The 27363-nt window shown below is 46.9% G+C and overlaps 1 protein-coding gene across 1 annotated transcript in view; it reads left to right on the top strand.

Annotated features, from left to right (window-relative positions):
* Positions 1-27363, top strand: part of LOC138658224 (receptor-type tyrosine-protein phosphatase alpha-like) — a 210577-nt gene that overhangs the window by 160658 nt on the left and 22556 nt on the right. Inside the window, exons 15-20 of the mRNA XM_069745730.1 lie at positions 6867-6907; positions 13209-13348; positions 13422-13509; positions 14269-14339; positions 14438-14474; positions 23705-23802. Coding sequence (XP_069601831.1) covers positions 6867-6907; positions 13209-13348; positions 13422-13509; positions 14269-14339; positions 14438-14474; positions 23705-23802 — 475 coding nt within the window. The remainder of the gene's footprint in view (positions 1-6866; positions 6908-13208; positions 13349-13421; positions 13510-14268; positions 14340-14437; positions 14475-23704; positions 23803-27363) is intronic.

Raw genomic sequence — 27363 nt, 5'->3', positions numbered from 1 at the left:
CGAGACTGCGTTAATTTGTTTCAGGACTTCAAATGGACCAATGAAGCGGGGACCCAGTTTGTAACAGGGCATCTTCAGACGGATATACTTGGAGGAGAGCCATACCTTATCTCCAGGCCGAAAGGAGGGAGCATCCAGACGTCTTTTGTCCGCATGCTTCTTCATATGTAGAGAAGCTTTCTCTAAGGCAACCTTGGTGTCGCTCCATACTTTCGAGAATTCTTCAGTACAGGTATCAGCTGCAGGAACACCAGAAGACCCAGAGATGGTAAGCGAAATCCTGGGTTGGAGTCCAAACACAATCTGAAAGTAAGATTTACCAGAGGACTCACTTGATTATTGTACGAGAATTCTGCCCAAGGCAGCAACTTGATCCAGTCATCATGATGCACGTTGACGAAGTGACGCAAGAATCCCGTCAGAATATGATTGGTCCTCTCTACTGGCCCATTAGATTGAGGGTGATAAGCAGAAGAGAAGTCCAGCTCCACTTGTACAGACTTACAAAGTGCTCTCCAGAACTTGGAGGTGAACTGGACACCCCTGTCGGACACAATGTGGAGAGGAAACCCATGAAGACTGAAGATATGTTGTATGAAATGGTCAGCGAGCTCCGAAGCAGATGGGAGACCAGGTAACGGAACAAAATGAGCCATCTTAGAAAAATGTAAGGATTTGGACTGTACATCTGTTCCTGTCTGCTGCTGCCCTCAGTTCGGTTACTTTTGCCCTTACCTAAGATGGAGTCACTGGCCTCACGGGGGCCATCTTGCTTCCTGTCAGACTTTCCTTGTTCCTGTCTGTGGTGTATATAAGGGAGCTCTGTATATTACTCATTGCTTGACTATCTTGTTCCTGGACTTGTGATCAAGCTGGAAGAACTGCTATCTTGCTGGTTTCTTCGTTACCTTGGGATACCCCATCTGTCTCCGGATCTACATCTCTTCATCGTAAGACTTGTTTCCTTGGATCTGCTCTGCACTCGTCTCTGCTGCTGGACTGTTCCCTGCTAGGAGGCCTGGCCTGGTCTCCAGGTCTCTGGATCTGACATACTTGGACTTCCACGGTCTGTACACGTGCTTACTGCTTATCCAACTCTGTCTGCTACTAACTTGCTGTGTCATAGCTGTTTACCTGCATACCATCATAAATATTATTGAACTCTTAACCTGTTGTCTCTTGGCCTCTTTTCTGACCCATGATACTGATCTCCACTGCACTTAGCACTAAGTTTATAACAAAAAACAATCCACCATGACCCAGATGACCGAGCAGCTGGAGGAGACAGGAAGATCAGTAATGATAATGTGTGTAAAGCGCTGCGGAATATGTTAGCGCTATATAAAAAAATAAAGATTATTATTATTAATGAAGTCCATTGCGATGTACTGCCAGGGTACTGAAGGAACAAACAGAGCACAGCAACCTGGTGATTGGATTCTTTTTCACGACTGATCTCGTTGGACTGCTCCTGAAACAGTAGATCTACCCGAACTGCCAGGGAAAACAGGTCATCCAGGTGAGTAGGCAAGTCTCGTCCCGCCAGTTCATCCTTAATTTTTCCAGAAAGCCCCTGCCAGAAGGTAGCCACCAAAGCCTCATTGTTCTAGGACAGTTCAGACGCCAGGGTACGGAACTGCACTGCATACTGAGCCACAGTAAGAGATTCCTGATGTAATCGAAGAAGAGCAGAAGCCGTCAACGTAGTACGATCAGGTTCATCAAAGGTTCTGCGGAATGCTTCTAGAAAAGACTGGAGGTTAGAAACCAACAGATCCACCCTCTCCAACAACGGATTCATCCAAGCGAGCGCCTCTCCATCTAGGTGGGACATGATGAAGCTAACCTTGGCCCGATCAGAAGCAAACCTATGCCCCAGCAGTTCGAAGTGTAGTGTGCACTGATTTATGAACCCTCAACACAAAACGGGATCACCTCAGAAGCAGGTGGAAGCCGCTAAGCGAGTATCCTTACTTGCTGTGCAGTTAGATACCTGAACACTGGTGGCAGGAGCAGATGCAGTCACAGAAGCCAGACTATCCAGGTGAGCAGAAACGTTGTGCAGGAAAGGCATGATTTTGTCCTGTTGCTCCCTCAGCTGGGAGATCTCCTGACGTAACCCCATGGCTGGTGATTTCTGGGATCCAGCAGGTTCCATGGCCGGAGCAATCTGTAACGAATGGAAACGGAGGCACAGATGTATAAGTTCACATTCGTATTTATTGAGGTTAGATGTGGAACCACTAGACCACAGTACAGGGGGCTCCGAATGAGGCGTTACTACGGGTGTTTGGGGCTCACGCAGTAAGTCCCCTCGAACAGGGACAGAGTGGAATGTCTGGAGTACATGGGTGTTATCTCCAGTTAGACCCCAAACTCGTGGCGGCTGTCCCAGCAGAACAGATGGACCAGCAGGGTTAGCAGATGCTGTAGAACAGGTCGGAAGATACCGGGTGCTTGAATAGTAGCTGGTACCAGGAGTGCTGGCGAAGTACGGAAGAGTGGCTGGCAGACTGGCGGGACTAGACTGATCCAGCTTAGCCAGTGCGGATGCAGTCCTGATAAGCCGGGTAACAGGTTGCATAGACTCTGTGGAGACAGACAGTGTAAGTGGAGTACTTGGCCGATATTTCAGTAAGGCTAGGGTCACATTGCGTTAGTGCAATCCGTTTAGCGCTAGCGGGTTGCACTAACGCAATGTTTTTAATGGGGCCGCGTCTTTAGCGGGGAACGGACCGCGGGCGCGCCTCGGACGCTGCAAGCAGCGTCCGCGGCGCGCCAGGAAACACCGGCACGTTGCTAGCGCGTGCCGAACATGGCACGCGCTAGTGCTGCGCGTTCCCACTGCCGTGAATGGGCGCGCTAACGGACACGTTCCACGGCGTTAATTTCGCCGTGCAACGCTGTCCGTTAGCGCTTTCCCATTAACGCAATGGGAACCAAGCCTAACAGAAATTATTGTTAACAGGAACCGGAAGTTAGCAACAGTGGATACTTTTTGCTCCGATGCCCTCCCTAAGGTGGAGGAGCTAGAAATAGTAACCAGCCACACGCTATTGGTTAGAGGCAACTTTTGGAAAATGCACACTGTCTCTTTAAGAGACCGGGAGCGAGCGCGCGCGCGACCTAAGAACCCTGCCTGGGAACCCGCTGGCTGCACACCAAGAAGCAGGAGAGGAAGGAGGGGAAGGAGCTGCATTCAGACAGCGTGAAGCCGGCACAGAGTGGGAGTCTTGACGGGGACCCTTAAGAGGTACAGGAAACGGACCTGGTGTAACACTCTCTATGCCTTGGAGGTCCTGGCCTGTCCTGCTGCTATCGTTCTGTCAGAGAGGGTTTTTAGTGCTGCTGGTGTAATTATAACAGATAAGCGCATCCACCTGTCAACTGAAAATGCTGACTGGCTGACTCTTATAAAAATGAACAAGGGCTGGATTGGGAAAGACTTCTGCACACCACCGAGTGAAAACAGCGAAACATAACCTCAAATACATTCTCTCTTTTGGGGCGGTGTATTCTCATGCACCTCTTCACAACCACACATGGGTATACGCTTCCACATTTGGTCTGTTTGTTCTTATCCTCCTCCTTATCCTCATCCTCCTCATCCAGAACCACTATATCACCAGGGTGAACGTGACCTACACTGTTATAGGCCATTGAATTTTGGGCAAGGGGGCTGTGATGGAACTATATTTTTAAGTCCAAAAAGGACAACACATTGGGGAATTGGGCATGACATTACATTGGGCCTACTTCTGAACTCTGTCTCCTACAACCTGTCCTGTACCTGCCAGTGGATCACCAGGGTGAACGTGCTTTGTACTGTTATAGGCTGGTGAAGTTTTGGCAAGGGGGGCTGTGATGGCACTAGTATATTCTTAAAAAAGGTACCCCACATTGGGGAATTGTTTGGCAGATCATGATCTGCATTAGAAGTCTCCGAGAAACACACCATTACACTGGGCCTATTTCTTAACTCTGTCTCCTGCAATGTCTCTTGTTTAACTACCACTAGATCATCAGGGTCAATGTGTTCTGTACTGTTATAGGCCAATGAAGTTTGGGCAAGGGGGGCTGCGATGGCACTAGTATATTTTTAAAAAAGGTACCCCACATTTGTGAAACTACATCCTTGTTGGCAAACACTTCATAACATTTGTGAACCGTAAAGAGCTCACTTGAAAAGCTCCTTTTTGTGTTGCCTGGTTGCTCACATTGGACACAATACACTTCATATAAATTTGATAAAGCAATGCTGTTAGTTTGGCTCAGTAGTTCATTACAAATATTTCTTTGTCGACTACATTAATTTCTCTCCTTGAGAGCGATAACTTACTCTTCCTCAAATGTACAAATGGTGAATAAACAATATACAAATGGCGATTTGTAGATAAGATTGAAATACTGTCCACCGAATGCATTCAGACAATCGCAGCTGCATTTCTTGCAAAACATTTACAGATGTGACAGACAATGTTCATAGTGACACAATCTTGATAAATGTCTGTTTATTCACTTAACAAACAGTTCTGAGCCTCTATATGTTTGCTGTTTGTCATTGTAAAACATTAAGGTTTACTGAAACTATGCCAGTGGTGGTTTGATCTAAATCTTTTCTAGGGGTTTATGGCCCCTCGTCTGATGACTCCATGATATCTCAGTTTAATCCAACCTTGAAAAGCTGGCCACTTGAAGGTCTGGTTGAAACTAGAGTTACTACATAGTGTAAATCACTATATAAGACCAGAGAAACATGACTAAGATAGATGCCAAAACTGAGGTACCTGTACATGTACAGTGTGCTGATACCTGCATAATTGGGGACGCCCATCCAGTGTAGGTAATCCCCCAGGGGTTCTGTCTTGGTGTTGCTTCTCTGATATTCCAGACGGATGATGTTTAAAAGCCTCTTGGTGATGATCTAACTATACTGCATGTATATAAAGGCACGGATGATTGACCTCGTGGAGACCAAAACATCCAACACCGCAGAGACACCATCACGTGTTTCTCAACGCAGTGATCCAGAACACTGCCCCCAAATATGCAAATGCAAGTAGAGGAGCTGCGGAGACACCATCACGTGTTTCTCAACGCAGGCAGTGAATAGCCAGGCCTTTCACCGGGAAGGAACAACCAAGGGAAGGGCAGCATCCAATAAAGGAAAACCACCTATGCCAAGCATGGTATCCATCCACAGACAGCTGTTTCGGGGTTTTTGCCCCTCATCAGTGTGGAGTAGGAAACTGGCTATCAGGAGCAGTGCCTAGTAGAAAGTCTATAAAGGCACGGATGATTGACCTCGTGGAGACCAAAACATCCAACACCGCGGAGACACCATCACGTTGAGAAACACGTGATGGTGTCTCCGCAGCTCCTCTACTTGCATTTGCATATTTGGGGGCAGTGTTCTGGATCACAGCGTTGAGAAACACGTGATGGTGTCTCCGCGGTGTTGGATGTTTTGGTCTCCACGAGGTCAATCATCCGTGCCTTTATAGACTTTCTACTAGGCACTGCTCCTGATAGCCAGTTTCCTACTCCACACTGATGAGGGGCAAAAACCCCGAAACAGCTGTCTGTGGATGGATACCATGCTTGGCATAGGTGGTTTTCCTTTATTGGATGCTGCCCTTCCCTTGGTTGTTCCTTCCCGGTGAAAGGCCTGGCTATTCACTGCCTGCGTTGAGAAACACGTGATGGTGTCTCCGCAGCTCCTATACTGCATGTAGTTAATCTTCACATATACGTAATCACTATATTTATTTAATCCTTATATGTACTTATTAACCTGTGTATGTTATTGTTAACATATACAAAAGTATATGCACTCACACTATTCAATCATACTATTCCTTGAATTTTGTAGTTTGCAATAAAATTGCCTTGTATTGCAAGTATTAGCCTTTTTTAAAGCCGTATCTGAACCTTGGTGTTAAAAACATGTCAAATAAAATTGCCAAATTCTCCTGTAAATAATTGTGCAAAGAGAGAACCATCACACCATTACAAAATACGAGAGAATTTTCAGGGGCTCATTCAGTATGTGGGTTCCAAGGCCTAATGGGGTGCATATGACTGACTATGCAGCAGGGCTGGCTTTTGTGCCAATGTGTAAAACCAAGGAGTACAAAATGCATCTTGTGAAGTGGATTTTCATGGGCCCATCCAGTATGTGGGTTAAAAGGCTTATTGGGTTGCATATGAATTGCTATCAGGGCAGGCCTTGAATTCAGCGCAACACTTTTTCAGGAGTCCCCCTGGACATCTTATGATGGGGGTATTGTGGTGCATTGTAATTCATGGCAGCCCATCCACTCACAGCATAGGCAATAACAGTTTAGGACACCCACTGTTTAATAATGGCCCTTTAAGAAAATTAATGCCGCCTGATGCACCAGTAAAAATAGGCTCTGTGACTTTGAGTCCCTTATTTGGCCTTACAGGTCCCTGTCTCATTTGAGCAGTGTTTCCATCATTTTCAGACGTTTTTAGACCTTAAAAGGACCCCGGGGGGATCGTGGTAACAATACTCGGGTCTCCCATAGACTTACATTGGTCTAGTTGTTCTGGCCGAGTACCCGAGTATTCCACTCTGCTCGACCCGAGCAATGAGCACCCGAACATTTTATTGCTCGCCCATCACTAAAGGACATTACTGGGGATGACACCTCTGTCTGGACACTGATGTAGAGACACTATTGTAAGGACATCACTCGATCAGGCTCGTCTTTATGGACACTGATATATTCACTGCTCTTCTCGCTTCTTTCATCCTTATGTCGGAACTTCTACAAGTTTTCTGGTTTTCTACAATATTATTTGTGTCGCTAATATTTCATCTCATTTTTATTTTTTGGCAGAAAGTTACAAAGGAAAGAAATCCCTCTGAAGTCTGCAGTGGGTAGTGTACACATTCTATATTACCTGCACTTATGTGTTAATACTTTATAATGACAATGTTACTGCGCTGTACAGCCGGCACCTGACAGTACTTGCAGCAATCGGGGTGAGCTCGAACTGAAACTTTTTAAACTTTTAAATGCTGCTCTCCAGCATGACAGTGGTGGCCATGAATTCTGAGAGCCGTTACCCCTTCGCCCGCTGTTTGTCTTTGTTGGAGACCATCAATGTCACAATAGACTTCTATACTGGAGCATTGTAGTGCATGCTGTACGCAATCAAGTGATTGTAGATTTGATTCCTTGAAGGAGACTACTTAAAAATGTCAAAAATATTTAAAAATATTAAAAAATAAATCTAAACATTTAAGTCAGCCCTCTTTTCTCCAAACATAAATTAAAAATGTAAAATAATAATAATACATATGTGGTATTAATGTGGGCAAAATTATCCAAACTAATAACATTTACAAATATTCATCCCATCAGGGGAATACCGAAAAAAAGTCACAATTGAAAAGGACAGAATTTGTGCTTTTAGTACCAGCACTTACCGGTATATAAAAATGTCAAATTTCCCTCAAATGGTACAACTGAGCGCTAAAACCAACGACGGCAACGCGTGTCACCCACCATCCGTGATCTTTGAGGCTAATGCCACAGATAGTCGTCAGTTATGTAAATGGGCATTTCTTCAGCTTGTAGACACTAACGCCTCACCTGAACCATTAGTACCATGATCCCGCTATGCACCGCTGGAGTGTTGCTTTATATGTAATTCCCCGGCCCCATCTCGTACTCACCTGCCGCCACCGTCATCCTTTCCCAGCATCGCTCCCACAGTTCTCCAGTGTTTCATGGAGCGGCGCGGAGGTTACTTTTCAATACATCTCGTTCTGTCCTCGTTCTGGCTCTCATAGACTTGCATTGAGCTCTTATGAGAGCAGCCTCTGATTTCCAGCCAGTCATTATGGGCACAAGATGGCTCCATTGGATGTGAGCAGGGCTGGGGGCTTACGTTTAAAATGCAACTCCAGCACTGAAAGAAAAAAAATGCTGGAGAGGTGCTTTAAGGATCCAACAGGATTCCCACTTCCCAGAGTCTTGAACCTGTTAGGGTTTGTGTGGGGAATGGTATTGATTGGATTCATGCAGTCTGTCCAGGACTCCACCATCTACTTCGCGATATCGGTTTGGTCCTCACCACATTCGCTGGCTTTTTGGAGGTCCTTGAGCTGATAGCCTAGAGCGTAAAGGAGATTGCTTCTCGTAGTCCACCATTTTTTTAAGAGTTCTTGCTAATACAAGAAATGGACACACAATGTTCCCTTTAGTCAGTTTTGCTGTAGTTATCCAATATTTAGGAAGCTATTAGAATCCACCTTTTTACAATGGGTTATGGTGGTGATGTGACCCATGGATTGGTGTCCCACTACTAAATCGAGAAATATCATGGATTCTTGGCTGATGTGAGAAGTTAATGGCAGTCCCCAATCGTTGTTATTAAGGAACTGTGTGAGTTCTGGTGCTAGATTTAATGATCATTTCTAAATGAAGAACAAATTGTCTATGTAGAAAATATGATGGAAATAAAAAGAGGCGATGATGTATTGGGACTTAAACCGCAACAGGTGACAGACCAGTCCGAGGGCGACAAAGAGAATAAAACACAGGGTATTATAGACATTTTATTTGTAAAAATGGAATTGTTCACTCCAGAATCGCACCCCACCACACAAGTAATAGGATCACAATTACAGGCGATCAATTTCTCCAAGAGACCACTTAACAACGTGGAGATGTCAGTACTAAGCAAAGGACCCAGATTTGTACCTGCAAGTAACTTTTCAGCATTCGAAAGGATTAAAGATAACCTGTTTATCAAGAGGTTGAGATGGTTGAAGCTTTATGCCCAAAAGGACAGAAAAATGTGTGAAAAATATACCCATAGACATCCTTCCTGGCGTTAAATTATTGGCCGACCTTGACAAACCTCTTACTGTCTCCTCTCGGATTGGGACCCTTTACAAACCTAAAAAACAGAGTCCTAAAATGCCTCCACCCACGTGTGACCTCCCTTCCATTGATGTATTCCTCAATTTGGTTACTAAAGAGATTATGGAAATAAAAGACCTAGGGAACGAGTATAATCCTTCCAAACAACAAATGACGGCTTTGTGCTCTTTGGAGAAACATCCTCTCATCACAATTAAACAATAGGACAAAAGGGGGGGGGTGTAGTCATTTTAGATACAAACGGATATCGGAACATGTGTCTTACCATTTTGGGGGACCGACTGACATTTGCTGTATATACCAAAAATCAGATATCTGATTTGGTCCATAAATTATCCAACTTCCTCTCTGAAGCAAAAAGAACAAATCTTATGGATAAAGATGAATTTGACTACGTGACCTCCTCTTATCCAGTTATGGCTAACTTTTATGCCTTCAAAATAAAATGATTGATCAGGGATTGACAAGGTGGGGATCTATTTGGATAGAGTTCTATGACCATTTGTGGTAGCCCTGCCCTCTTATATCAGGGACACTATGGACCTCCTCAATAGACTGCATGGTGTTCCAGTGGAGGATGAGGTCTGCCTGGTAAGTATAGATGTTGAGGCGCTACTCCTCCATCCCCCATGGCACAACGTACCACCAGCTCAGGTGCCCAGCTATAGGGAACCCATGTGCCCCCAGTTATGCTAATCTGTCCCTGGCCTGGTGGGAAGACACTTGTCTTCATGGATACCAATGTAAACTTCACCGCACATATTGATTTGAGGTATAATTTATTGATTATGTGTTTTATACTATGGAGGGGCCCACATGAGATGTTCTCACAGTTTATGCAGAGTCTCAACACAAATTCTATTGGACTCCAATTTACCTATGCAATATATGTTGTCAGATGACTGTTTTTGGATGTCATGACTTACAAGACAAATGATGGTTGTTTAGTAATATATACAGTACAGACCAAAAGTTTGGACACCCTCTCATTTATTAAGATTTTTCTGTATTTTCATGGCTATGAAAATTGTAAATTCACACTGAAGGCAACAAAAACTATGAATTAACACATGTGGAATTATATACTTAACAAAAAAGTGTGAAACAACTGAAAATATGTCTTATATTCTAGGTTCTTCAAAGTAGCCACCTTTTACTTTGACTGCTTTGTACACTCTTGGCATTCTCTTGACGGGGTGCTACGCCAGATGACCTGGCCTCCACAGTCACCAGACCTGAACCAAATCGAGATGGTTTGGGGTGAGCTGGACTGCAGAGTCAAGGCAAAAGGGCCAACAAGTGCTAAGCATCTCTGGGAACTCCTTCAAGACTCTTGGAAGACCATTCCCAGTGACTACCTCTTGAAGCTCATCAAGAGAATGCCAAGAGTGTGCAAAGCAGTCATCAAAGCAACCTAGAATATAAGACATTTTCAGTTGTTTCACACTTAAGTATATAATTCCACATGTGTTAATTCATAGTTTTGATGCCTTCAGTGTGAATGTACAATTTTCATAGTCCTGAAAATACAGAAAAATCTTTAAATGAGGTGTGTCCAAACTTTTGGTCTGTACTGTATATTTATCCTCGATATACCTCTCCATGCTGATTTAAATATGTCTTTCTGAGTTTAAAATTCAGTTCTAAACATATTTTTGTGTTAATCATCTGTGGCTCCATGACATCCCTGTTTTTGGAAATGTTGAGTAATATTTGGCCCACCAGATGGGAGACATGGACATAAAATTCCCCTCTTCTGCAAAATAGTGGGAAATCTCAAACTTCTATGTTTGCCGAGGACAAGCTGTTTATGGTGGTTTTTCACACGTAGTCCAGGCGCCATGATTGCAATTTATTATGATACGTAGAATTGTCTGTTAAATCATTGTCTTTACCATAATCCAAGTCAATAGTTATGCAACAGTTAGAGAACCTGTCATCAGCAGGATTGTACTCAGTAACTACAGACATTGTCAGCTTGCCGCTGTTACATTGATTAAAATGATAGCTGGTTTAGAAGTTTTCAGTTAGAGATGCTCGTGCTGTTGGGTGGGACTGTAGACTGCCTGTGGGCGGGACTGTAGGTGGCCTGTGTGCGGGACTGTAGGCGGCCTATGGGCAGGACTGTAGGTGGCCTGTGGGCAGGACTGTAGGTGGCCTGTTGGCGGGACTGTAGGTGGCATATGGGCGGGACTGTAGGTGGCAGGACTGTAGGTGGCCTGTGGGCGGGACTGTAGGTGGCCTATGGGCGGGACTGTAGGCGGCCTGTTGGCGGGACTGTAGGTGGCCTATGGTCGGGACAGTAGGCGGCCTGTGGGCGGGACTGTAGGCAAGGTTTTATCTTCCTGCTCTAAGCCAGAGAAACCCAAGGAGAGACCTGACCACAGACCACCCACTGCCACTCCAGCAGACCCACGCACAGACCCGTCCACAGGCTGAACCAAAGCACAAACCTGTTCCTCATCATAGACACAGACTGTTTGGTCTTCGGGATGGCTTGTGGGCACAGTTTATTCAATGAATGGATTTCATTACTAGTCCAATTATTTTTAAACTTTTTATTATTTATATTTGCATTTGTTTTCTTCCTGTTTGCAAATCCTGGAACTCCTCTTGAGTGAGATTGTAAATCGCCTGTAAACAATGGTCCTCATGGTGGTGTAGGCAGAAATGAACCACCAGTAACATTGACATGTGTGAACGGATCTTCCAGGGGAATATTGTCTCCATCTGATCTAGTGACTAGTGGGGTTCAATTATTTTTAGAGATCTCATAATGCCCCAAGAGTGAATTTCCTTGTGAAGACCTTGAGTTCTATAAAAAGCTCCATCTTATTAACATCTTGAGAAGGACAATATGAGAGGCCCTTCTGTAGAACAGATGTTTACTGACCAGTAAGAGAACGTGGTGATAGATTGAATATTTCCTTTTAAGTGTCTGATATCTTTTCTAACCCTGTTCCAGATCTTATATTAGATTTTTGTATTTTTCTGAATTCCCCCCCCTGCTGCCTCTATACCTAGCTTTCTTTTTCTCGAGCCCTTCTGGTTCCGCTGTGTTCCTATAATGGGCGACAGTCGTAAAAAATTATTTTGATGGGATTTGATGCTGTTTTGACGTGTTTGTGAGATCTGGAGTTGGTAAGGGAAAAATCTAAAAAAAACAAAAATACATTGGATGGAGCATTCTGAGATTAATGCTTCTATTACTAGTGGATCCAATGTGGTGAAAATCGTGCTGCTTCTAAATCTTGCATCAGATGTAGAAATTACCTCTTCTCCAAATCATCCAGTGGAGAACTGACTTCGCTAATATGGGCGCCCGCTGATGAAGTGGTATGAAACGCGCGTCGGGGTGAGGGACACATGAGAATACAGTACAAGCTCTCCTGCGATTCACAATCTGGTAAATATATAATAGGCTGAAGTCTGTCCATGCAAATGCAGATCTGTAATAGCTATTGAACAATTAGATATCAGTCACTCTTGTCTGATGCTATTGTTTATAACCTGTTTGTTTACTTATGGGTATTAAAAAGATCTTGTCCCGTGTCCCTCCTATTTTAGGCACCTTATTTTATAATGTTATTTTACTATATTCTAACAAAGATTCTATTTTAGAACCATCAGTGGTCTACTCTTCACTCTATTTCCAGGGATATTGGATTGGGATATTTTTTTGACGATTATATATTTTGAAGTGACCCCGTGACCTATTGGTTTGAATACTTATTGGGACTTTTTTGTTATTTAAAACTCATCCCACATACAGCAAAAATAAAGAAAACTTATTGGTCATGATTGATCAAAGCAATTTGACCTAAATTTGTAAGTTAATTGGTTTGAAAAGTTGCCAATTTTTTGTGACTTGACGTGGAAGTATTTCTCAGCTCCAACGAAATGGTCGTAGCTGGGCCGGGACAGGGGTGAAGCAGGGCTGTGGTGCTACAGCTTATCTAATTCATTACGAGATGTGATATTTAACAGCCTAGACTTCTTGTGCCACCAGACAGACACGCAGGCTTCATTCACAGGCGTGCGCCTCTTCATGAATCCAAAGCGTCTGACTCCAACGTGCCACCTACTTGAGACCAGACAGAAAGCTGTTGGTTTTCATTAATCGGGAGCCGTTGGCCAAGCGAAAAATGGCCTTAACACGTTGAATATCATTCTTTACTGGTACAAGAAGAGTGACCACTGACCCTCGATGCCCGCCACGTCTCCCATCTTCTTGGTGATAGGAATTCATAATAATATAAGTGATAAGATTATGATTTACATCTCCAGGTAAGATGAAGGACATTCCTGTTGAGAACTTGTTGAACGTCGTTAAAACGTTGCGCTACAAGGAAATGTGTGACTATGAAGAGGAGGAGGAGGAGGAGAACGCCAATATCTTACCCGTAGGCCGTTACCTGGAGTACAAGGTTACTGCCGTCTGACTATACCTGTTATGTCCGTCATCCAGTGCCCATTGTTTATTCTCCTGTGTTTCTCCAGGAACTTCCCAGTGGGTTATTGTATTCGCGCAAAGTAGCGGAAGCCGAGGAAAACCAGAAGAAAAACCGGTATAAAACAGTAGTGCCCTGTGAGTGCAATGTATCGCGTCTATTTAACCCTTAATTTACAAAATTGCTGACTATAAATTAGAGGCGAATCTTTTAATTCTAAAGCAGCTGTGTCCCTCCCTGGCCGGCCTCACAGACTTTATCTGCTCTCCTCTCTATCATTTCATTTTGTATTATTCTCCTCCTCACAAATCTTCTTCCCTGTTGTGCTTTCATACATTCTTCAGTGTTTAAGGCTTTTTCTTCCTGTCTCTATTACTGAACTGCGATGACCTTTATTATCTAGAGTCACAACAAAGCGGCTGCTGCACTCTCTGCCTCAGCTTTTTTACTGGCTATAATAATTCCTCCTGATTGGAAGAGCTATGTATACCATGTGATGTAATAACTGCAAGACATTATGATTGCATGCGAGGTCAGGTGATTCCTTTCCAACCTTTGACAGTGCATCATGCACCATTTTAGGCAAAACACCGGATTCGGCAAATTCCTAAAAATTCTACCCAAGTTGGATTTTCACATCTCTACTATGAATATAATCAAATGTTTTATATTCAAACCAGCACGTGATACACAATAATGGGAGGTGAAATTGTGGATGGGCGAGATATCAGTCCATTGATCAGGAGATTAGTGATGGATAACAGACACGATACATGTCAAGGCTTCAGGTGGTGACTCCAGACTCATCATGGAGGACGTTATCATGATCATTCTCTGTGATGGACCTGATAGTTCACAACTGACAGGTTCTGATTGTTCTCATCTTGGTTTTACAGATGATGGTTCCCGGGTGATTCTGAGATCGGGGCCCTCTGAATCCGATTATATCAACGCTTCTTACATTGATGTATGTGATATCCTACAGCTGGTTGTATATGTCTTATGTACTATATATACGCCCTGTGTATGTAACAATGTATCCTCACAGTGTATCTCTATGTACAGGGTTACAGAGCCCCAAAATTCTACATAGCAACTCAGGGTAAGTGACGGCATCATTCATCCCACGGGGAGGTGGAATTATTGTGATGTGAGACTGCCAGAAGGGCTTCAGCGAAGAGGCACCACAGACCTGTGAGGTTCCTCCATGAAGGTTGCTGTACAAAGTGATTGTTGGCATCCTTTACGACACTCATCCCACTAAATAACTTTTCCAATGAGAAACACTTGGGGACAACGTTTTGGATTCACACAAATCTGTATTTTTGTCATTTGATTCCCACAAAGCAAGTAACATAATCAGCTAGTTGGCCGACGTAAGGCTGGACTTTTTATAAGGCCGGAAAAAGATTAAAAAAGTGCCAAATGCTTGTACGAACCTCTCCTCACCTGTCCTGCAGCTCCCCTCCAGTCACTCTCTGGACCCTCACCTGTCCTGCAGCTCCCCTCCAGTCACTCTGGACCCTCACCTGTCTTGCAGCTCCCCTCCAGTCACTCTGGACCCTCACCTGTCTTGCAGCTCCCCTCCAGTCACTCTGGACCCTCATCTGTCCTGCAGCTCCTCTCCAGTCACTCTGGATCCTCACCTGTCTTGCAGCTCCCCTCCAGTCACTCTGGATCCTCACCTGTCTTGCAGCTCCCCTCCAGTCACTCTGGACCCTCACCTGTCCTGCAGCTCCCCTCCAGTCACTCTCTCGACCCTCACCTGTCCTGCAGCTCTCCTCCAGTCACTCTGGACCCTCACCTGTCTTGCAGCTCCCCTCCAGTCACTCTGGACCCTCACCTGTCCTGCAGCTCCCCTCCAGTCACTCTGGACCCTCACCTGTCCTGCAGCTCCCCTCCAGTCACTCTGGACCCTCACCTGTCTTGCAGCTCCCCTCCAGTCACTCTGGACCCTCACCTGTCCTGCAGCTCCCCTCCAGTCACTCTGGACCCTCACCTGTCCTGCAGCTCCCCTCCAGTCACTCTGGACCCTCACCTGTCCTGCAGCTCCCCTCCAGTCACTCTGGATCCTCACCTGTCCTGCAGCTCCCCTCCAGTCACTCTCTCGACCCTCACCTGTCCTGCAGCTCCCCTCCAGTCACTCTCTCGACCCTCACCTGTCCTGCAGCTCCCCTCCAGTCACTCTCTCGACCCTCACCTGTCCTGCAGCTCCCCTCCAGTCACTCTGGATCCTCACCTGTCTTTCAGCTCCCCTCCAGTCACTCTGGACCCTCACCTGTCCTGCAGCTCCCCTCCAGTCACTCTCTCGACCCTCACCTGTCCTGCAGCTCCCCTCCAGTCACTCTCTCGACCCTCACCTGTCCTGCAGCTCTCCTCCAGTCACTCTGGACCCTCACCTGTCTTGCAGCTCCCCTCCAGTCACTCTGGACCCTCACCTGTCTTGCAGCTCCCCTCCAGTCACTCTGGACCCTCATCTGTCCTGCAGCTCGCCTCCAGTCACTCTGGATCCTCACCTGTCTTGCAGCTCCCCTCCAGTCACTCTGGACCCTCACCTGTCCTGCAGCTCCCTGTTATGTAGGCAATCCAGTGACACAGTGTGCCAGCAATCAGAGCACATACAGTGATCTGACAATAACCCAAAAACAATAGAACGAGCTCTGAGACGTGGAATCTCTGTAGACCGCAATACCTGAACCTATCCTAAACACAACTAAAGGCAGCTGTGGATTGCGCCTGACACTACCTATGCAACTCGGCACAGCCTGAGGAACTGACTAGCCTGAAGATAGAAATACAAGCCTGACTTGCCTCAGAGAAATACCCCAAAGGAAAAGGCAGCCCCCCACATATAATGACTGTTAGCAAGATGAAAAGACAAAACGTAGGGATGAAATAGATTCAGCAAAGTGAGGCCCGATATTCTAGATAGAGCGAGGATAGCAAAGAGAACTTTGCAGTCTACAAAAAACCCTAAAGCAAAAAACCACGCAAAGGGGGCAAAAAGACCCACCGTGCCGAACTAACGGCACGGCGGTACACCCTTTGCGTCTCAGAGCTTCCAGCAAAACGAAAATACAAGCTGGACAGAAAAAATAGCAACAAAAGCAAAGAAGCACTTATCTAAGCAGAGCAGCAGGCCACAGGAAAGATCCAGAAGCTCAGATCCAACACTGGAACATTGACAAGGAGCAAGGAAGACAGAATCAGGTGGAGTTAAATAACAAAGCAGCCAACGTGCTCACCAGAACACCTGAGGGAGGAAGCTCAGAAGCTGCAGTACCACTTGTGACCACAGGAGTGAATTCAGCCACAGAATTCACAACAGTACCCCCCCCTTGAGGAGGGGTCACCGAACCCTCACCAGAGCCCCCAGGCCGACCAGGATGAGCCACATGAAAGGCACGAACAAGATCTGGAGCATGGACATCAGAGGCAAAAACCCAGGAATTATCTTCCTGAGCATAACCCTTCCATTTAACCAGATACTGGAGTTTCCGTCTAGAAATACGAGAATCCAAAATTTTCTCCACAATATACTCCAATTCCCCCTCCACCAAAACCGGGGCAGGAGGCTCAACAGATGGAACCATAGGTGCCACGTATCTCCGCAACAACGACCTATGGAATACATTATGTATGGAAAAGGAGTCTGGGAGGGTCAGACGAAAAGACACAGGATTGAGAATCTCAGAAATCCTATACGGACCAATAAAACGAGGTTTAAATTTAGGAGAGGAAACCTTCATAGGAATATGACGAGAAGATAACCAAACCAGATCCCCAACACGAAGTCGGGGACCCACACGGCGTCTGCGATTAGCGAAAAGTTGAGCCTTCTCCTGGGACAAGGTCAAATTGTCCACTACCTGAGTCCAGATCTGCTGCAACCTGTCCACCACAGAATCCACACCAGGACAGTCCGAAGACTCAACCTGTCCTGAAGAGAAACGAGGATGGAACCCAGAATTGCAGAAAAATGGAGAGACCAAGGTAGCCGAGCTGGCCCGATTATTAAGGGCGAACTCAGCCAACGGCAAAAAGGACACCCAATCATCCTGGTCTGCAGAAACAAAACACCTCAGATATGTTTCCAAGGTCTGATTGGTTCGTTCGGTCTGGCCATTAGTCTGAGGATGGAAAGCCGAGGAAAAAGATAGGTCAATGCCCATCCTACCACAAAAGGCTCGCCAAAACCTTGAAACAAACTGGGAACCTCTGTCAGAAACAATATTCTCAGGAATGCCATGCAAACGAACCACATGCTGGAAGAACAAAGGCACCAAATCAGAGGAGGAAGGCAATTTAACCAAGGGCACCAGATGGACCATTTTAGAAAAGCGATCACAGACCACCCAAATGACTGACATCTTTTGAGAAACGGGAAGGTCAGAAATGAAATCCATCAAAATATGTGTCCAAGGCCTCTTTGGGACCGGCAAGGGCAAAAGCAACCCACTGGCACGTGAACAGCAGGGCTTAGCCCTAGCACAAATCCCACAGGACTGCACAAAAGCACGCACATCCCGTGACAGAGATGGCCACCAGAAGGATCTAGCCACTAACTCTCTGGTACCAAAGATTCCAGGATGACCAGCCAACACCGAACAATGAAGTTCAGAGATAACTTTACTAGTCCACCTATCAGGGACGAACAGTTTCTCCGCCGGACAACGATCAGGTTTATTCGCCTGAAATTTTTGCAACACTCGCCGCAAATCAGGGGAGATGGCAGACACAATGACTCCTTCCTGGAGGATACTCGCCGGCTCGGATGAACCCGGACAGTCGGGCACAAAACTCCTAGACAGAGCATCCGCCTTCACATTTTTAGAGCCCGGAAGGTATGAAATCACAAAATCGAAGCGGGCAAAAAATAACGACCAACGGGCCTGTCTAGGATTCAAGCGCTTGGCAGACTCGAGATAAGTAAGGTTCTTATGATCAGTCAATACCACCACGCGATGCTTAGCTCCTTCAAGCCAATGACGCCATTCCTCGAATGCCCACTTCATGGCCAGCAACTCTCGGTTGCCCACATCATAATTACGCTCAGCAGCTGAAAACTTCCTGGAAAAGAAAGCACATGGTTTCAATACTGAGCAACCAGAACCTCTCTGTGACAAAACCGCCCCTGCTCCAATCTCAGAAGCATCAACCTCGACCTGGAACGGAAGAGAAACATCTGGTTGACACAACACAGGGGCAGAACAAAAACGATGCTTCCACTCCTGAAAAGCTTCCACAGCAGCAGAAGACCAATTAACCAAATCAGCACCCTTCTTGGTCAAATCGGTCAATGGTTTGGCAATGCTAGAAAAATTACAGATGAAGCGACGATAAAAATTAGCAAAGCCCAGGAATTTTTGCAGACTTTTCAGAGATGTCGGCTGCGTCCAATCCTGGATGGCTTGGACCTTAACTGGATCCATCTCGATAGTAGAAGGGGAAAAGATGAACCCCAAAAATGAAACTTTCTGCACACCGAAGAGACACTTTGATCCCTTCACAAACAAAGAATTAGCACGCAGGACCTGGAAAACCATTCTGACCTGCTTCACATGAGAGTCCCAATCATCTGAGAAGATCAAAATGTCATCCAAGTAAACAATCAGGAATTTATCCAGATACTCACGGAAGATGTCATGCATAAAAGACTGAAACACAGATGGAGCATTGGCAAGTCCGAACGGCATCACTAGATACTCAAAGTGACCCTCGGGCGTATTGAATGCAGTTTTCCATTCATCTCCTTGCCTGATTCTCACCAGATTATACGCACCACGAAGATCTATCTTAGTGAACCAACTAGCCCCCTTAATCCGAGCAAACAAGTCAGATAACAATGGCAAGGGATACTGAAATTTAACAGTGATCTTATTAAGAAGGCGGTAATCAATACACGGTCTCAGCGAACCATGCTTCTTGGCTACAAAAAAGAACCCTGCTCCCAGTGGTGATGACGATGGGCGAATATGTCCCTTCTCCAGGGATTCCTTCACATAACTGCGCATAGCGGCGTGTTCGGGCACGGATAAATTAAATAATCGACCTTTAGGGAATTTACTACCAGGAATCAAATTGATAGCACAATCACAATCCCTATGCGGAGGTAGAGCATCGGACTTGGGCTCCTCAAATACATCCTGATAATCAGACAAGAACTCTGGGACCTCAGAAGGAGTGGATGACGAAATAGACAAAAATGGAACATCACCATGTACCCCCTGACAACCCCAGCTGGATACCGACATAGAGTTCCAATCCAATACTGGATTATGGGTTTGTAGCCATGGCAACCCCAACACGACCACATCATGCAGATTATGTAGCACCAGAAAGCGAATAACTTCCTGATGTGCAGGAGCCATGCACATGGTCAGCTGGGCCCAGTACTGAGGTTTATTCTTGGCCAAAGGTGTAGCATCAATTCCTCTCAACGGAATAGGACACCGCAAAGGCTCCAAGAAAAACCCACAACGTTTAGCATAATCCAAATCCATCAGATTCAGGGCAGCGCCTGAATCCACAAACGCCATGACAGAACTAGAGAGAGTACAAAGGAGGGCAACAAAATTAATAAAGGGGATGGGAGAACTACAATACCCAGATAGATTAGCGAAATTAGGATTATTTAGTCTAGAAAAAAGACGACTGAGGGGCGATCTAATAACCATGTTTAAGTATATAAGGGGACAATACAAATATCTCGCTGAGGATCTGTTTATACCAAGGAAGGTGACGGGCACAAGGGGGCATTCTTTGCGTCTGGAGGAGAGAAGGTTTTTCCACCAACATAGAAGAGGATTCTTTACTGTTAGGGCAGTGAGAATCTGGAATTGCTTGCCTGAGGAGGTGGTGATGGCGAACTCAGTCGAGGGGTTCAAGAGAGGCCTGGATGTCTTCCTGGAGCAGAACAATATTGTATCATACAATTATTAGGTTCTGTAGAAGGACGTAGATCTGGGGATTTATTATGATGGAATATAGGCTGAACTGGATGGACAAATGTCTTTTTTCGGCCTTACTAACTATGTTACTATGTTACTATGTTACTAGAATACGATGACAAAGAGCATATCAAGGTAATGGACAGAAGGAATTTGGATTGTACAGTACCAATGACGGCAGACCTATCGAACCGCTTAGTGCGCTTAGGACAATCAGAAATAGCATGAGTGGAATCACCACAGTAGAAACACAGGCCATTCAGACGTCTGTGTTCTTGCCGTTCAACTCTGGTCATAGTCCTATCGCACTGCATAGGCTCAGGTTTAATCTTAGACAATACCGCCAAATGGTGCACAGATTTACGCTCGCGCAAGCGTCGACCGATCTGAATGGCCAAAGACATAGACTCATTCAAACCAGCAGGCATAGGAAAACCCACCATGACATCCTTAAGAGCCTCAGAGAGACCCTTTCTGAACAAAGCTGCCAGCGCAGATTCATTCCACAGAGTGAGTACTGACCACTTCCTAAATTTCTGACAATATACTTCTATATCATCCTGACCCTGGCACAAAGCCAGCAAATTTTTTTTCAGCCTGATCCACTGAATTAGGCTCATCGTAAAGCAATCCGAGCGCCAGGAAAAACGCATTGACATTACTCAATGCAGGGTCTCCTGGCGCAAGAGAAAATGCCCAGTCCTGAGGGTCGCCGCGCAAAAAAGAAATAATAATCAAAACCTGTTGAATAGGATTACCAGAAGAATGAGGTTTCAAGGCCAGAAATAGCTTACAATTATTTTTGAAATTAAGAAACTTAGTTCTATCACCAAAAAACAAATCAGGAATAGGAATTCTTGGTTCTAACATAGATTTCTGATCAATAGTATCTTGAATCCTTTGTACATTTGTAACGAGATTATCCATTGAAGAGCACAGACCCTGAATATCCATGTCCACACCTGTGTCCTGAAACACCCAAATGTCTAGGGGAAAAAAAAGACTGAACACAGAGCTGAGAAAAAAAAATGATGTCAGAACTTCTTTTTTCCCTCTATTGAGAATCATTAGGTTGGCTCCTTGTACTGTTATGTAGGCAATCCAGTGACACAGTGTGCCAGCAATCAGAGCACATACAGTGATCTGACAATAACCCAAAAACAATAGAACGAGCTCTGAGACGTGGAATCTCTGTAGACCGCAATACCTGAACCTATCCTAAACACAACTAAAGGCAGCTGTGGATTGCGCCTGACACTACCTATGCAACTCGGCACAGCCTGAGGAACTGACTAGCCTGAAGATAGAAATACAAGCCTGACTTGCCTCAGAGAAATACCCCAAAGGAAAAGGCAGCCCCCCACATATAATGACTGTTAGCAAGATGAAAAGACAAAACGTAGGGATGAAATAGATTCAGCAAAGTGAGGCCCGATATTCTAGATAGAGCGAGGATAGCAAAGAGAACTATGCAGTCTACAAAAAACCCTAAAGCAAAAAACCACGCAAAGGGGGCAAAAAGACCCACCGTGCCGAACTAACAGCACGGCGGTACACCCTTTGCGTCTCAGAGCTTCCAGCAAAACGAAAATACAAGCTGGACAGAAAAAATAGCAACAAAAGCAAAGAAGCACTTATCTAAGCAGAGCAGCAGGCCACAGGAAAGATCCAGAAGCTCAGATCCAACACTGGAACATTGACAAGGAGCAAGGAAGACAGAATCAGGTGGAGTTAAATAACAAAGCAGCCAACGAGCTCACCAGAACACCTGAGGGAGGAAGCTCAGAAGCTGCAGTACCACTTGTGACCACAGGAGTGAATTCAGCCACAGAATTCACAACAGCTCCCCTCCAGTCACTCTGGACCCTCGCCTGTCTTGCAGCTCCCCTCCAGTCACTCTGGACCCTCACCTGTCCTGCAGCTCCTCTCCAGTCACTCTGGACCCTCACCTGTCCTGCAGCTCCCCTCCAGTCACTCTGGATCCTCACCTGTCTTTCAGCTCCCCTCCAGTCACTCTGGACCCTCACCTGTCCTGCAGCTCTCCTCCAGTCACTCTCTCGACCCTCACCTGTCCTGCAGCTCCCCTCCAGTCACTCTCTTGACCCTCACCTGTCCTGCAGCTCTCCTCCAGTCACTCTGGACCCTCACCTGTCTTGCAGCTCCCCTCCAGTCACTCTGGACCCTCACCTGTCTTGCAGCTCCCCTCCAGTCACTCTGGACCCTCATCTGTCCTGCAGCTCCCCTCCAGTCACTCTGGATCCTCACCTGTCTTGCAGCTCCCCTCCAGTCACTCTGGACCCTCACCTGTCCTGCAGCTCCCCTCCAGTCACTCTGGACCCTCGCCTGTCTTGCAGCTCCCCTCCAGTCACTGTGGACCCTCACCTGTCCTGCAGCTCCTCTCCAGTCACTCTGGACCCTCACCTGTCCTGCAGCTCCCCTCCAGTCACTCTGGATCCTCACCTGTCTTTCAGCTCCCCTCCAGTCACTCTGGACCCTCACCTGTCCTGCAGCTCCCCTCCAGTCACTCTCTCGACCCTCACCTGTCCTGCAGCTCCCCTCCAGTCACTCTCTCGACCCTCACCTGTCCTGCAGCTCTCCTCCAGTCACTCTGGACCCTCACCTGTCTTGCAGCTCCCCTCCAGTCACTCTGGACCCTCACCTGTCCTGCAGCTCCCCTCCAGTCACTCTGGACCCTCACCTGTCCTGCAGCTCCCCTCCAGTCACTCTCTCGACCCTCACCTGTCCTGCAGCTCCCCTCCAGTCACTCTGGACCCTCACCTGTCTTGCAGCTCCCCTCCAGTCACTCTGGACCCTCACCTGTCCTGCAGCTCCCCTCCAGTCACTCTGGACCCTCGCCTGTCTTGCAGCTCCCCTCCAGTCACTCTGGACCCTCACCTGTCCTGCAGCTCCTCTCCAGTCACTCTGGACCCTCACCTGTCCTGCAGCTCCCCTCCAGTCACTCTCTCGACCCTCACCTATCCTGCACCTCTTCTTTAGTCTACCACCACTCACATCCTGCCTCTGCAGCTCCCCTCCTCTCTCTCGACCCTCACCTGTCCTGCAGCTTTTATCTCGTGAATTTTGATTCAGATTAATTTTATGCCAAATGAATGAAATTCTGTCCTGCCATACCAATATAAATGGACACTGTGTGATTCTTAATTCTCCTAGTGGGGGCGCTGCAGTGAAACTGAACACTTGCTGCCAGGTATCCTCACAGATTATTTCTGGTGGCCCAAACAATGGGACATGTGAACCGATTATGTTCAAGGAAGCCTTCTAACAAGTAGACACTGTTTAACCTGGAGAATCCCTTTATTCGAGACCATTATAAGACACCCCAGTGGTCTGTTAGATTAATGTGTGAAATTATCCTCTGCAGGTCCCCTCCCGGAGACGGTGGCTGACTTCTGGAGCATGGTGTGGCAAGAGAGCAGCTCCGTCATTGTCATGCTGACTGCACTAGAGGAGCAGAATAAGGTGAGATGGAGGAAGCCGAGGGCATAATGCAGGACAGGTGTGCCGGAGGGCAGAACATAGGACAGGTGTGCCGGAGGGCAGAACATAGGACAGGTGTGCCGGAGGGCAGAACATAGGACAGGTGTGCCGGAGGGCAGAACATAGGACAGGTGTGCCGGAGGGCAGAACATAGGACAGGTGTGCCAGAGGGCAGAACATGGGGCAGGTGTGCCGGAGGGCAGAACATGGGGCAGGTGTGCCGGAGGGCAGAACATGGGGCAGGTGTGCCGGAGGGCAGAACATGGGGCAGGTGTGCCGGAGGGTAGAACATGGGGCAGGTGTACTGCAAGGCAGAACATGGGGCAGGTGTGCCAGAGGGCAGAACATGGGGCAGGTGTACTGCAGGGCATAATGCAGGACAGGTGTGCCGGAGGGCAGAACATAGGGCAGATGTGCCGGAGGGCAGAACATGGGGAAGTTGTGCCGGAGGGCAGAACATGGGACAGGTGTACCGGAGGGCAGAACATGGGACAGGTGTACCGGAGGGCAGAACATGGGGCAGGTGTACCGGAGTTCAGAACATGGGGCAGGTGTGCCAGAGGGCAGAACATGGGGCAGGTGTGCCAGAGGGTAGAACATGAGGCAGGTGTACTGCAGGGCATAATGCAGGACAGGTGTACCGGAGGGCAGAACATGGGGCAGGTGTACAGAAGGGCAGAACATGGGGCAGGTGTGCCAGAGGGCAGAACATGGGGCAGGTGTGCCGGAGGGCAGAACATGGGGCAGGTGTGCCGGAGTGCAGAACATGGGGCAGGTGTGCCGGAGGGCAGAACATGGGGCAGGTGTGCCGGAGGGCAGAACATGGGGCAGGTGTGACAGAGGGCAGAACATGGGGCAGGTGTGACAGAGGGCAGAACATGGGGCAGGTGTGCCAGAGGGTAGAACATGGGGCAGGTGTACTGCAGGGCCTAATACAGGACAGGTGTGCCAGAGGGCAGAACATGGGGCAGGTGTGCCGGAGGGCAGAACATGGGGCAGGTGTGCCGGAGGGCAGAACATGGGGCAGGTGTGCCGGAGGGCAGAACATGGGGCAGGTGTGCCGGAGGGCAGAACATGGGGCAGGTGTGCCGGAGGGCAGAACATGGGGCAGGTGTGCCGGAGGGCAGAACATGGGGCAGGTGTGCCGGAGGGCAGAACATGGGGCAGGTGTGCCGGAGGGCAGAACATGGGGCAGGTGTGCCGGAGGGCAGAACATGGGGCAGGTGTGCCGGAGGGCAGAACATGGGGCAGGTGTGCCGGAGGGCAGAACATGGGGCAGGTGTGCCGGAGGGCAGAACATGGGGCAGGTGTGCCGGAGGGCAGAACATGGGGCAGGTGTGCCGGAGGGCAGAACATGGGGCAGGTGTGCCGGAGGGCAGAACATGGGGCAGGTGTGCCGGAGGGCAGAACATGGGGCAGGTGTGCCGGAGGGCAGAACATGGGGCATGTGTGACAGAATGGATGATACAGGACAGGTGTACCAAGATAGACGATATAGGACAGGTGTACCAAGATAGACGATATAGGACAGGTGTACCAGAATGGATGATGGGGTTCAGGTGTACTAGAGTATAATTTGGGACAGGTGTACCTGAGAGATTGATATGGGACAGGTGTCCTATCTACAAAAAATGGAGAGGTCTGTAATTTGTGCCGTAGGTACACTTCACATGTGTGAGACAGAATCTAAAAATAAAATCCAGAAAATCACACTGTAGGATTGTTACATAATTAATTTGCGTTTTATTGCATGAAATAAGTATCTGATCACCGACCAACCAGCAAGAATTCTGGTGCTCTCGGACCTGTTAGTTTCTCTGTAAGAAGCCTCCTACTCTGCACTCATTATCTGTACTAATTGCTCCTGTTTGAACTTGTTACCTGTATAGAAGACACCTGTCCACACAATCAATCACCCTCCAAAATCTCCACCATGGCCAAGAGCAAAGAGAGGTCTAAGGCAGGGGTCCCCAACTCCAGTCCTCAAGGCCCACCAACATGTCATGTTTTCAGGATTTCCTTAGTCTTGCCCAGGTAATAATTGCATCACCTGTGCAATGCAAAGGAAATCCTGAAAACATGACCTGTTGGTGGGCCTTGAGGACTGGAGTTGGGGACCCCTGATCTAAGGACACCAGGGACTAAATTATAGACCTGCACAAGGCTGGGATGAACAACAGGACAATAAGCAAGGAGCTTGGTGAGAGGCAACAACTGTTGGCACAATTATTAGAAAATGGAAGAAACACGAGATGACTGTCATCCTTCCTCAGTCTGAGGCTCCTGCAGGGCACACAAGGTCCCCCTGCCCACACCAGCACATGTCCAGGCCCTTTTGAAGTTCGTCAATGACCATCTGGATGATCCAGAGGAGGCATGGGAGAAGGTCATGTGATCAGATGAGACCAAAATAGAACTTTTTGGTATCAAATCCACTCGCCGTGTTTGGAAGTAGCATGAGTATAACCCCATGAACACCATCCCAACTGTGAAGCATGGTGGTGCAACTATCATACTCTGAAAGTGCGTTTCTGCAAAGGGGACAGGACAACTGCACCATATTGGAGAGGATTGATGGGGTTTTTATCACGATTGGCCAATTTCCTCCTTCCCTCAGTAAGAGCATTGAAGATGGGTCTAAGGCTGGGTCTTCCAGCATGACAATGACCCGAAACACATAGCCAGGACAACCGAGGAGTGGCTATGTAAGAAGCATTTCAAGGTCCTGGAGTGGCCTCCCAGTCTGCAGACCGTAACCCAGCCCCGAAACCTGAAAGATCTGGAGAAGAGCTGTATGGAGGAGGGGGCCAAAATCCCTGCTGCAGTGTGTGCAAACTTGCTGAAGAGAAACCTCTGACTATTATCTATTGTATCAAATACTTATTTCATGCAATAACATGCAAATTAATAATGTAACAATCATACAATGGGATTTTCTGGATTTTATTTTTAGATCAAGTCTCTCACAGATGAAGTGTACCTAGGGTAAAAATTAATTACAGACCTCTCCATTCTTTGTAAGGGGAAAATGTGAAAAATCGTCAGTGTATCAAATACTTATTGTCCCCATTGTAATCAATGGATACTATCGCACATATATAAGGAGTACAGAAAATATTCCGACCCCTTAAAATTTTTCACTCTGTTTCATTGCAGCCATTTGATAAATTCAAAAAAGTTCATTTTTTCTCATTAATGTGCACTCTGCACTCCATCTTGACTGAAAAAAAAAAAATGTAGAAATTTTTGCTTATTTATTAAAAAAGAAAAACTGAAATATCCCATGGTCATAAGTCTTCAGCCCCTTTGCTCAGACACTCATATTTAAGTCCCATGCTGTCCATTTCCTTGTGATCCTCCTTGAGATGGTTCTTCTCCTTCATTGGAGTCCAGCTGTGTGTAATTAATCTGAAAGGACTTGATTTGGGAAGGCGCACACCTGTCTATATAAAACCTCACAGCTCACAGTGCATGTCAGACCAAAGGAGAATCATGAGGCCAAAGGAACCGGCCAAGGAGCTCAGAGACAGAATTGTGGCAAAG

Source organism: Ranitomeya imitator, chromosome 1 (genome assembly GCF_032444005.1).
Source record: "Ranitomeya imitator isolate aRanImi1 chromosome 1, aRanImi1.pri, whole genome shotgun sequence".
NCBI lineage: Eukaryota > Metazoa > Chordata > Amphibia > Anura > Dendrobatidae > Ranitomeya > Ranitomeya imitator.
This window is presented reverse-complemented; position numbering and strand designations above follow the sequence as displayed.